Here is a 12,794-nt window from a genome sequence, read left to right as displayed (position 1 = left end):
TCTCACTCCTCCTCCTGACAGATGCAGTTGAATTAGAGCCGCACGGTGGGATGGCCACCCTGTTTCTAGTCACAGCTGCAGCTTAAGAACTTCTTGGCTGGTGCGAGAGCTCCCAGTATCTGCCAATTTGCAGCAGTCAGGGTTTATGGTTGTTCGGGAGCGGCCTCCACATCAATGGGGAGGTAGATTACAGGCAGGGCTTTTTGTCAGCTGGAACTCAGTTCCGGCACCTGTCAAGGTGGGCGCCATTGCCATTATAAGAGAACAAGGGAGGCGTTCATGCTGTGTGTTTTCTAGAAAAATAGCACTGGTTACAGGGATACAGGAAGCTGCCTTATACTGAATCAGACAACTGATCCAACCAACTCAGTACTGTCTACACCGACTCATAGCAGCTCTCCAGGTTTCTGTCAGACAAGGAAGACTTTCCCAGCCCTACCTGAAGGTGCTAGGGATTGAATTGGGGGCTTCCTGCGGGCAAAGCAGATACTCTACCATGGAGCTACAGCCGTTCCCCAAGCCACTGTATCTCAATGGAAGCTATCAAACATGATGAACATAAACTGAGATGGCTCAGTTGGTGGAGCATGAGATCTCAGGACTAGATGACCCTTATGGTCCCTTCCAGCTCTATCATTCTATGATCCACAAACCCTTCAGGGCATGTCCCATAAGTGGGGTCCCTGTGTTGTAGAAGGGAACCCCACTTATCAGCACCCTTGTTATGAACACAGGTACACACAGTCCACCATAACCATGGGCAAGTTTCTTTCAGCCACGCTGACCAGTGGAGACCACTGCATCTGACAGTGGTGGTGGTGGTGGTGGTGGTGGTAAGGAGGATAATGAAAGCTGAAACAGAACTCATCAAATTCTCTAGGGCCCTGAAATTATCTGAGAATACTTATTAAAGCTAAACAAGCCTCTCCCTCATCAGTGCCTAACCAGAGGCAGTCTGGTAGCCCCATGCTGTTTCACCCCCGCACAAAATGAATAATCCATTTATTTAGCTTAATAAATAAAATTAAAACCATCTGGAAGAGCCATTATTCTGACCACATTGGCTGTGAGTGTAGCAGAGTGATCTTCACATTTTTCAGAGACACCAAAGGAACTTCACTGCAGCTAAGACACAACTAATAAAAAACTCTTTGAAATATAATGGGTTTTTGCCCCTCCGCATAAAACAGCATAAAAGAGCGAGCAAGCATTTCCTCCCCATCTTTGCTTCAATGGGCTGACCTATTCTCCCTACCTTTGCAGTGCTTCCCATCTCCGGTGTAGCCAGATTTGCAGATGCATTTGTAAGATTTGGGAGTGTTCTGGCAGATGGCGTCAATGTGGCAGTTGTCAGTCCCATCAACACATTCGTCAATATCTGCAAATGAAAGAGAGGGGGGAAATGACATCATAAAAGCCTGAGTTATTGAGTTTCATTAAACACACCAGACAACCTTTATGTCGGGAAGCCTGCAAACTGAATTCAGAAGAGCAGGCCTATCAGCTGAATCTCCCCAGGCATCAAGATTGTGCTCCAGGATGATCCCATTTTGGAGCCAGTTTCCAGGATGATCCCATTTTGGAGCAATAGGTCAGTTTCCAGGATTATGGCAAAACCTTCCTCAGTAGCGAAAACCCATTGCAGCAAACCTTTGTTGTAATTCTGCCCTGGGACTTAGTGGTGAAGTTTGGGTACAAAATCTCACACATAAATGAATAATGCCCCCTACCCCCAGTCTCTCTTCTGGTTTCCTTGGCTGATGCAAAATTAGCCTTTGCTAAACACTGATGAGCACAATCAGAACTAAATAAAAGGGAATGGCTTCAGAATTCATACATTACAGAGATAATGGCATTAGTCAATCTGACAGTATATCAAACATAAGCTATTAATATCCAGCCATTACATGAAACAGGGAGATCAATTATATGCTATATGAGAGCACAACATTTGATACAAGAGAGTGCTGCAATTCAGATGCACCTATCACATCTTAATTAGCTGAGATAAGCACAAGCCTTGTGCCACATACTCCTCCTTGCTCCTCCTCTTCATTTCCCCTACAGCAGGCATGGCCAAACTTGGCCCTCCGGATGTTTTGGGACTACAACTCCCATCATCCCTGACCACTGGTCCTGTTAGCTAGGGATGATGGGAGTTATAGTCCCAAAACATCTGGAGGGCCAAGTTTGGCCATGCCTGCGCCTACAGCATGATTCAACACTTCCTGAACGTATTAATCATAGTGTCCTGTTACACTTGAACTGGAAATTATGGTTACCAGGATTTGCACATGCTAGGATTACAAACCATAGCTTGCAGCTGGTTTAAGATGCTGCCTTGTTCCAATCATAGTAACTATAGATTCCCATCCCTATGTAAAGGGAATCTATGGTGGACAGAAACTTCCTGGGTTAATCACAATACACCAAGATGTGAAGAGGGAAGGAGAAGTACAAATACCAATTGAGTGGGCACAAAGCTTGTGCACATCTCAGCTTAATAAGAAACCAGGCAACAGTTTTGAATTGTTGTGTTTATTATATAGCAAAGGAGGAAAAATTCAGCCTGACATTAGCAGTAATTAGGCATATCTAAATCCACTGAGTTTAATAGACACACCTAACTTTTTATAGGACCAGGCAGTTTGCATGTAATAAATATAAATATGATATGCAATTAATAGTATTCAAATAAGGGAATCAATGGCAAGATTCTCAGCAAGAGAAATGCAGCTTTTGTCTTGTTAAACGTATTCCTTATGCCACATATACTATTGGCAAGGTTCACTATGACTCTTTCTGCTGTGCTTGTAGAACCCTATAATTTACATTATATTCTTCCATCACAGAGTGATCTGGTATAGAGGATTCCACTTCCTTGCATGGAACTGAACTGGACGGCCTTTGTGCCTCTTTCAGCACTACAATTCTGTGAATCTACAAAGCCAGCAGGAGACATAGTTAGTGGTGAGTGCAGATGACTGTGGCCTCTTCTAAGTGAATAATTTTTGGCTTCCTTCTACCGAGCATTGTTACTAAGATTGCTCACCTGGCTCCTTCCAAGCCTCAACAGTACAGTGACTAACTCTTGTTCTCAGGTCCTTCAGGAAATAACATGATTAATAACAACTATAAGCTCTGGCTTTGCTCAGGATGTGGTTCAGTTGGTAAATGGTCAGATTTGGGTCATGCCTGAATCTTGAATAAAGCTCTGTCAATGACAGCCTTTACAGCTTTTCCTCTACTGGTTGTAATCCAGGCATTGTTGGTGGAGTGTTCAACGCTTTAGGTCTTAAGGCCCAGAGAATAGTCAAAAGGTACATGATCTGGTGCTGAAGTTAAACAGGTCTGGACTTGCCCGATAGGATGCTGCAGAGGAATAACAAGTTCAGAACTCTTCATAAATATGTGAAATAAAGAAAGGAAGACTATTTCAAAACATGCATCTTCTTAGGTCATATAATATTCCATTACAGTGGTACCTCAGGTTAAGTACTTAATTCGTTCCGGAGGTCCGTTCTTAACCTGAAACTGTTCTTAACCTGAAGCACCACTTTAGCCACCGGAGCACGATTTCTGTTCTCATCCTGAAGCAAAATTCTTAACCTAAAGCACTATTTCTGGGTTAGCGGAGTCTGTAACCTGAAGCGTATGTAACCTGAAGCATATTTAACCCGAGGTACCACTGTGTATTTCATCTCAGTTCTGACTGAATTCTGTTTGTGGTTTTTCACCTGTGATTACTGTTACACTTGCAATTCGAATTTGGTGCTGCAGGGAACAGGCCATCTGGACAGGACACCACAGTTTTATGTTTCTCAAAAAGTGTGAGAGTGTGTGAAAAAAGCCAGATCCTAAATAGTTACTCAACAACAACAAAAACAGACACCTGAATCTGTAGGACAGGGGAGAGGAACCTGTGAAGCTCCAAAAGTTGTTGGGCTGCAACTTCTATCACCCTTCACCATTGGCTATGCTGGCTGGGAGCTCACAGAAGTTGGATTCCAACAACATCTGGAAGGTGAAAGGCCCATCCATGCGTCCCCCTGTGCTAAAAGGGAATGGGGAAGAATTTACCCCTGTCCTCCTCATTTCCCCCTGATCTGTTGCCATCATAAGCCAGACATAATAACTTTGGCTGTAGTCCCAGCCAAAGTTATTATTTCTGGCTTTACCTATGTGTGTGCATCATGAGATTCCAAACTACACAGTGTGTATTTTAACCAAAAATAAAATCATTTTACCCAATAGAAGACAACTAAAAGGAGTCTGCCAGTCTCCAGCTGGCACCAGGTCTTAGGAAATGCAAACTCAAACTTAAACCCTTCCTCATCCTCTCCCAAGTCCAGTTTATCCAACAGCTATGTTGCATCTGGCTTTCAGAAACTGGCTGTGTATATGAGCTCATTCTTAGCTACCAAACTGCTCAAATTTAGCAAAATGTGTAGAGCAGAAATTTCACAAGGTGCTCTGTTTTGATCTATAAACTCAGGTTTTATAAAGCTTATTTCACTGAGTTGCAGGAAAACTGATTCGGATAGTGTCAGGGAACTGCCATCGGAGCCAAGAGTGGAGGTAAGGCTCCCCAACGATGCAGGAGAAGGGACCAGCAGGGAGAGAGAGAACACTTCCTTTGGGGAAGGAAATCGGCGTGGCACCAGGAAGAAAGAGGAGCAGGGAAGGACTTCGGAGAGATGGCTCCAAGACTCTTCCACAGAGACCAGCGGGGAGAGCCCAGGACCTCCGCTGGCCACGCCCACTCTGCGCAGAAGACTTCCGCGCAGGGAGGCTAGGCGGAGACTTGGCGTCAAAGAGCTTTTATGTTGGAAGAAGTTCAGGAAACGCCCACTGACGGATTCTGCCAGTGACTGAGACAGCCACGGAGAAAGGGCTGTCCAGCCAGGGAAAGGTTTAGCCAGACAACGTTGCCTAGAGCAGCAGCCCCCTTACGCATGAGCAACCCCAATTCCCTTTACAGATAGTTTTTGTTCTACCTCCCATCTTCGACTCTTGAGAATATTGGTTTAGTAGCCACTGGAAAACCTCAGAGAAGATGAAACTAATCTGAGGAAAAGCAGAAGTGAGAGATCAATTTCAAAATTGGTGGGTGGAAAAGAGATCAGCCTGAAATACACTGGTAGGGAAGAACGTGCAAGTTTTCTCATCATAATCCTCAAAGAGCAGTACAACTTACATTCTAAAACCAATGCAACAATTGCCCAGATTTATCTAATGAGCTGATCTTGTGTTTGGGGATGTGTTCCAACCCATGGTCTATTTATTCAGGAAGCACTTGTGTAGGGGTTGGGTTTCATTGCTAGTTGTATAAAGAAAAGCAGCCCCAAATATTATAATGGCCTCTTTTGTTCACTTCTGTAGGGTTACCATCTCTGGCAGAGTTCCTAAAATTTAAAAAGCTGCATAGCAAACAGAAAATCAACAGGTGAGCCACAGGGAAGATGTTCCTAGGAAATCTTCACAGGTTGAATTTCTATTGTTTGGCAGGATTTTGATTGATTGATTGATTGATTGATTGATGAGCTTACTTAAAGACCTCCCCTTCATATAAAATATTGAGGCAGTGTACAACAAAATATGCAGGCACAATAAACATAAAATACAAAATAAAAAATATATAATAAAACTGACTAGCTCATCTTGAAAAAGTTTAAACAACTGGATTGTTGACTGGAGCTGGTTATAGGGAACATATGACTTCCTTGCTAGAACAGCTCCACTGCCCATCCATCTGTTTCTGGGCACAAGTGCTGGGTTTCATCTATAAAGCCCTACATCAAGAGTCCTCAAACTTTAAAACAGGGGGCCAGTTCACTGTCCCTCGGACACTGTTGGGGGCTGGACTATACAGTCATACCTCGGGATGAATACACTTCAGCTTAAATATTTTCGGGTTGCGCTCCACGGCGACCCGAAAGTAACGGAACGTGTTACTTCCGGGTTTCGCTGCTCGCGCATGCGCAGATGCTCAAAATGACGTCACGCGCACGTGCAGAAGCAGCGAAACACGACCCACGCGTCTTATGTTCGCTTCAGGATGCGAACGGGGTTCCGGAACAGATCCCATTTGCATCCAGAGGTACCACTTTAGTTTGAAAAAAATATGAACAAATTCCTGTGCACACTGCTCATATATTTTATATCATGAACATCATTGCTGTAGGGATGGACTGAACAGGAAGAAATGGTATTTTCAAGGGAGGGATAGCTACATGGACATAGCCAGGATTTATGGAAGGGAGGGGAGGCTTCGTGTTGGGGGGGCAGGATCAATATTTATATTGATTTACTTGATTTAGGTGGAGGGGGGCAGTTGCCCACAGATAGCTAAATTAAAGATGGATAAACACGATTCTCTCTCCCGCTCTCTCTCTCACACACACCCAAAGTGGATAAGCTGCTGCTGTGATGCTCAGCCTCACTTACATATCACCAGTCAGAGCACTCACTTCCTCGTTGGTGCTGGGAGGGAATGTGTTGCCACCGCCACAAACTCCCACCCCCTCACCTGCAGGGCAGGATGGCGCTCCTTGCTCCCAGAGTTGACCACGGCAGGGGCGGCAGCGGTAGTGGTTTCCCACAGGCTGTTGAACGTGGGCGGGTGCAGCCCCAGGCTGGGGTAGGTCGTTGCCACTGCGCAGGCTACTTGCTTTGGCTCCTGCACCTTCGCCATACCCGTGATCAGAGCCAGGTCATTGGAGATCCCTAGGGCTGCCTTTGCACAATTAACAGTCCTGCGCTCTTCCGCCACCTCCGCTGCTTCATGCTTCACAACTGCTCCCACGTTGCTGATATTGCTTGCAATAAGGCTTAAGGTCACGCTCATGCATGGGACGCCATACTTCCTTTCACCTTAGACAATGGTGGGTTCTGCAATTGCAATGTGGGCTGGGGTCAGGACCTTGGCGGGCCGGATCTGGCCCACGGACCATAGTTTGAGGACCCCTGCCCTACATGGCTTAAGTCCAACTATCTGAAAGACCGTATTCTCTCATGCAAACGTGCCCAGGTTTTGAGATTTGGGGGGGGGGAGTGTGTTTCAGTCCCACCAGGCACACTTGGTGGGGACACAGGAAAGGGCCTTCTTGGTGGCTGCTCCCAGACTTTGGAACTCCCTGCCTAGAGAAGCTGGACTGGCTTCCTTCCTTGTTGTCCTTCTGCTGGCAGGTGAAGTTTCTTGTTCCAACAGGCTTTTGGGAATTGACTGCTTTTAATTAAGGGGCTGGTGCTGTGCTATTTTTGTTGTAATCATTGATATGTTTTTAAACAGATTTTATATAAGTATATAGTTTCAATTCTCAATGCTTAATTGCATTTTAATAATTGATTTTTCTATGTTTTTAGAGGTACTTGTTTTAATCTGTAATTTTGCCTTGAGTCCCGTCAGGGAAAAAGGCAGGGTATAGCTAAATATATACTAATAATAATATTAACGTTGGCATAAAATGGTCTTCAAGAGATGTCTGGAAAATCAGTTGAAAAGATGCCTGCCAATACTCTTCTGGAAGAGTATTCCACAGCTTGGGGCCAGAGATACTCAAGGCCGGACTTCTCATTGAAGCCAAATGAGTTTCTGAATCATGGGGGACAATTAAAGGTGCCCCTTGAGAATATCTCACTGCTCAAGCTGGGATATAAAGGCTCAGGCAGGGCCAGCATGAGGTGGGGCGAAGCAGCCGCCTTGGATGACAGAAGTGTCACCCCCACAGGCACCCTGCCTAACTCATCAGTGGAGAAGCAGTGCCAATTTCTGGCAAGGTCTTGTGAGATCTCATTAGAATATTGCGAGATCTCGCTGGAAGCCACCACCGCTTTGTGGGCACTGCCACACCTTCACCACAGATTCCCTTTCCTGGATAGTGCAGCAGCATATTCTCATTTTGCCTCAGGCAGCAAAACGGGTTGTGCTGCCCCTAGGCTCAGGTGGTCCTTAAGGCACCTTGCACCCAAGTTGTTCAGAGCTTTGTATATTAATAGAGAAACTTTGAACCTAGCCCAGTAGCATATGAGCAGCCAATGCAGTTTTTTTAAGCAGAGATGTCACATGCCCTCCTCAGTAGTCCAGCCACTGCAATCCACACTAACTGGAGTTTCCAGACCAGGCTCAAGGACAGCCCCCACATCCAATGCATTGCAGTAATCCAGTCTCAAGGTTACTAATACGTGGGCTAAAGCAGTCTGGCTATTCTGCTCCAAATATAGCTACAGCTGGCATACCAGAACAGAACAAAGCAAAACAGGCTATCATCAAGACTTGGGGGCCACCTACTTTCCTTCACTGGAGATTTTCAAGCAGAGGTTGGATGGTCATCTGCCATGGATGCTTTAGTTGAGATTACTACATTGCTGGGTGTTGGACTAGATGACCCTCATGGTCCCTTCCAAATCTACACTTCTGTTATTCTACCCACAAAGCATCTGTCCTCCCAAAATTCAAATTCAGTTTATTGACCCTCATCCAGTCCACCACTGCATTCAGGTATCAATCAAGCACCACTTATACAGCTAATACAGGCTTCCCAGATTCAGACGTTATGGAGCCACATGTTTTCAGCATACTAACAACATCAGGGTCCAAAAATCCTAATGGAAACACCCAACAGCTCCATGTAGATGTTAAAGAGCACTGGGGACAAAATAGTGCCCTGTGGAACATAGCACAAGTGCCAGGGAACCAAAGTGCACTCCCCCAAGGCTACTTCCTGGACTCGACCATGCAGGTGGGAAATGGACCCACTCCAATACAGTGTTTCTGATACCCATCCTTAATGCTGGTCCAGGAGGAAACCAAGGTCCATGATATTGAAAGCTACTGAGAGACTAGGTTTCACTCTCCCTTACCCTCTCTCTGAATAAAGGGCCTCCACCAGAGCAACAGAGGTGGATTCATGCCTAAAAACAATCCAGAACCCAGATTGGAGTGGATCTAGGTAATCAGTGTCACCTGGAAACACCTGCAGTTGTTCTATCACAACCCTCTCCACCACCAGAATCTCTATACATTGGGAAGTCCATCCAGAGCCATCAGAAGAAACCCATCGGAGCGCATCAGTGTCTGGGGGTGAACCATTAGAATTGGTCCATCACCCCTGCAGGCAGGAATAGTCACTGCAAGAACAAACTTCACTAGATGTTAAAAGGCAAGCCTATTGTCCAACACAAGGAACCCAGAGCACAGCTCTAGGTTTGACTTTTTGCACTAGGAAGAGCTGCAAAAATAGCTTCCGTAAACTGCTGTGTGCTATGAAAAAGGTCACATATCAAGCAGGAGAAACCCCTACATGTAATAATGCACTCCCCCCACTATTATTCTCATATTTCCAGTATGTTTTACTAGGAAGCTTTAATTTGCATCAGCAAGGCAATACATACATATGTGCTATATAAACATTTACACAATGTATTCATATTTGTTATTTTACATTAACCACAGCCCAGGGTAACCACCACATCCCTGGGTCATCAATCAAGAATTACAATCTGACCCAAACCACAGGAGACATGAAAAGATTTACAACAGGGAGAGGAAAGCTGAATCCAACTTTTTGTTGAGAGCCTCACTTCCTTGTCTTGTGGTAAAGGAGCATTGTGCTATTGTAAATTGGCCTGATAACATGACTAGATTGCTAAACTGGCATGGGGTGACGCTTGGCATTGCCAAGTTTCCTTATTTCACCACATATACGAAAGCCAAAACTAATCACCGAATGAAAATCTCAGCTTCTTTAAATCAAGGAAGGCTGTTTTCACAAGTGATGCTGAAGTAGGGATTTATTTTAGTTTCCTTTATTGCATTTCCTGGATCAGTACTTAGGTTGTAAAACTATACTGGCTAAAACGTGCAATTATCAACACTCAAAACTGATGTGTTCTAGACTTGACCTGAAATCCTAAGAGCCCTGAGAAGGCACACATAATCTCCCCCTGAATGCTATCTCTGAGACCTGAGATAAGCCAGACTTTAATGAGCTTGTTCATCCTTACACTGAGGTGTTGGAAGTACAACAGCAGAGAGGGTTAATGTGCAACTGAAAGGTTAATTTTGTTAGTGTTAATGTCAACTAGCCAAGAGGAGGGTGGATGGTGTTGTTTTTAACAACCAGGTATAGTGGTATGATGTTTGCTGAGGTAGCATCATGAGCTGTGTAGTTCTATTGGCTGTGGAGTGGCAACAGTTTTCTCAGTGCAAAATGGAGACAGAGAATCCTATCCTTAAATAATGCAAATAGCTGTTGATTACAGATGGAGGTGTTCTGCTTCTTTCTCAACAGGGCTATCTGGTGGTCCAATTGCGGTGTGTGTTCACAATGAGTGAACAGAGGCATTTGCATGCATCCAGAGCTCTTACTTCTCCCAGACAGTGAGAGCAAGTCTGTCTCCTATTAATGAGGATGGATGGATGGCTTATGCCACTGTTTGCTCCCTCTGTTGTGCTTGTCAAAGCCTCATGCTTCGCACGGTCACTTGTAGAATGAAGCTAGAGGAGTCAAGTAGGGAAGGGGAAAGATTGGGGCACCAACAAGACTGGGCACCTGGGTAACATACTTGGGGGGAGGGGGATACCAAAAACCACATTAGGATAATGATTTTATGAAGGCCAACTAAAATGTTACAAGTTGTAGGAAGATTATGGTAGAACTGAAAAAAACTGCACTTAAATCCCAGCGACTTAAAATTAGATGTGACAGGCCTGTTTCTTTAAGCCTGGGTTTGTCCCAAGCAAAATGCCCTCTTGTGGGCATCCACGGGACATGCAGATCGCCGATCACAGCAGTAGACTGGTGATCCTGCCCCTGAGTATACAGACTTTTGGGTTATGTTTTTTGGGAAACAGAACTTACCAAAGCTCAAACAGACCCAAAGACTGTTCTTTTTTCCATTTAATCAGCAGGTGCCCAGGAACTCACCTAGAAGTACCTCATAACTTACCTCATGATGGCAACACACCTTGCAATTGATCGACAATGGAGAACTCTAAACACAGATTTGTCTGAAATGTGGTTTATACTCATATGGGACTTGATATTAATGGAAAAGCTAGCTAAGAAAGTTTGAGTCCAAAGAAACAATACAAAGTTTTATAAAACTTGGTTTAGCTTTACTTCCTATGAAACTACAAAAGAACATGGATACAGACCACCAGAAACTCACAGGGACATATGGAAATACACTTTTATTTGAAGTAGAACTAATTGTATGTATCTGAATAATTGTGTGTGCTCGGGAGAGTGGGGTCCTTTCTTAAACTACAAACTTAGAAACACCACCACACAGCAGATTTCTTTGCATGACTGGCACAGTGTAGTGCTGTGTTTAGCACAGAGATGTACATAGGACCCAGAATGTGCAGTGTGCTCACTACGGAATAAGAGAGCCACGTGTGTATGAGCACAGCCATGTGCATATCACAAGTTTTGTAAGCCACATTGGAAATGTTTTTGCATCAAAGGGTGGGGTCTGTATTATTAATTCACCCCACTACCAACCAAGTTTTCAGAGTGAGCAAGATGGTAGTTGAGGGAAACTCAGCCCCCAGTCAGAAAAGACAAAGAGGATAGCACCAGAAGCTGCTGAAGGAAATGGTACAAGTCATTTATTAGTTTTCCATTGTTAGGCCTAATGTATTGCAAAGCACAAATTCCTCATTCATGAGAGAACAGATAGCCATGACCTCTGACAAAGCAGTCCTAGTCCTTATTCCATTAGTGCAAGGATTTACCCTTGTGCAATGGGACTTGCCACCCTTCACCACCTCCACCCATATCCTCCCCAAATCTGCTTTGGAGGGTTGGGAGAAACCACAGAACAGATTCAGAAGTGCAGGAAAGGGAGAGGCGGGGAGCTCAGTTCTGCACGGGTAAATCACTGCACTAATAGAATGAGAGACTTAACACTACTTGGGATCTAAGCCTGTGGTCCAAAACTACATATTACATTAAACATCATTTGGCAATGTGCGCTTGTATCTGCTTTGCAGGAGACCCAATTATGCTTTCCAGATTTATGGATCTGGGATACTGGCAACTCATAGTAAAATAATAAGACTTCTCTCTGCCTCTGAAACATTCTGGTGTAAGAAGCTTGCTTCTATTCAAATCTACATATACATGCAACCAATGCACACAGAGATATACCCGACACACCTGCAATGACATCATTTTTCACATTTAAAATGTGTGCAAATAAAACGGATGAGGGGGGGAAATGGCAACAGCCCTCAAGAAAGTAAATTCTACTTTGAGTCATATTTTCTAACTCCTGGGAATAAAACCCAGCCTTCCAAACAAGACCATACAGAAAACTCTGTGACCACATTTTCCTAAATGAGACTAGGGGTTCATAGAGAGCGTGCCACAAAATGGGAGCGGCTCCAGACCCTTGGAGATATTAGGCCAGTTACCCACGAGTGAGGCTGTGGTTGAGGGTTCATAAGTTAAATACTAAATGCTCACAGCAGGATATGCAGCACCCCCTAACCCTTTCCTTCCGCTTCAAAGCGGTTGCTGCTGCCCACATGTAGCCACAGGCTCCATTTTCTGGCCCAAGTCAGATTTAGGGCTTCTGCAGACTTTGGCAAAGGCCTTGGCATAAACAATAGCAACTTGTCCCCCAGCAAATCACCGCTGGTGCTGAGTAATTCTAGGTGCAGGTACCAGAGCCCTGGGCAACAGCAAGCCTGATCTCACCGCAGGGGCTTGCCAAGATGCATTTAAATTGCTTCACATTCAAAGGGCAATTCAGCAAAGACAGAAGTCCTGGAATCGGCTGGCCTT

The 12,794-nt window shown here is 44.7% G+C and overlaps 1 protein-coding gene across 4 annotated transcripts in view; it reads right to left on the bottom strand.

Annotated features, from left to right (window-relative positions):
• Window positions 1-12,794, bottom strand: part of SCUBE3 (signal peptide, CUB domain and EGF like domain containing 3) — a 115,273-nt gene that overhangs the window by 84,101 nt on the left and 18,378 nt on the right. For all 4 annotated transcript variants that reach the window (XM_053393074.1, XM_053393075.1, XM_053393077.1 and 1 more), the window contains exon 2: window positions 1,256-1,378. In XM_053393074.1, the coding sequence (XP_053249049.1) occupies window positions 1,256-1,378 (123 nt within the window). The remainder of the gene's footprint in view (window positions 1-1,255; window positions 1,379-12,794) is intronic.

The sequence above is a fragment of the Podarcis raffonei genome, chromosome 6 (assembly GCF_027172205.1).
Source record: "Podarcis raffonei isolate rPodRaf1 chromosome 6, rPodRaf1.pri, whole genome shotgun sequence".
Classification (NCBI taxonomy): Eukaryota; Metazoa; Chordata; class Lepidosauria; order Squamata; family Lacertidae; genus Podarcis; species Podarcis raffonei.
Note: the sequence above shows the minus strand (reverse complement) of the source record. Positions and strands in the feature narration are given on the sequence as shown.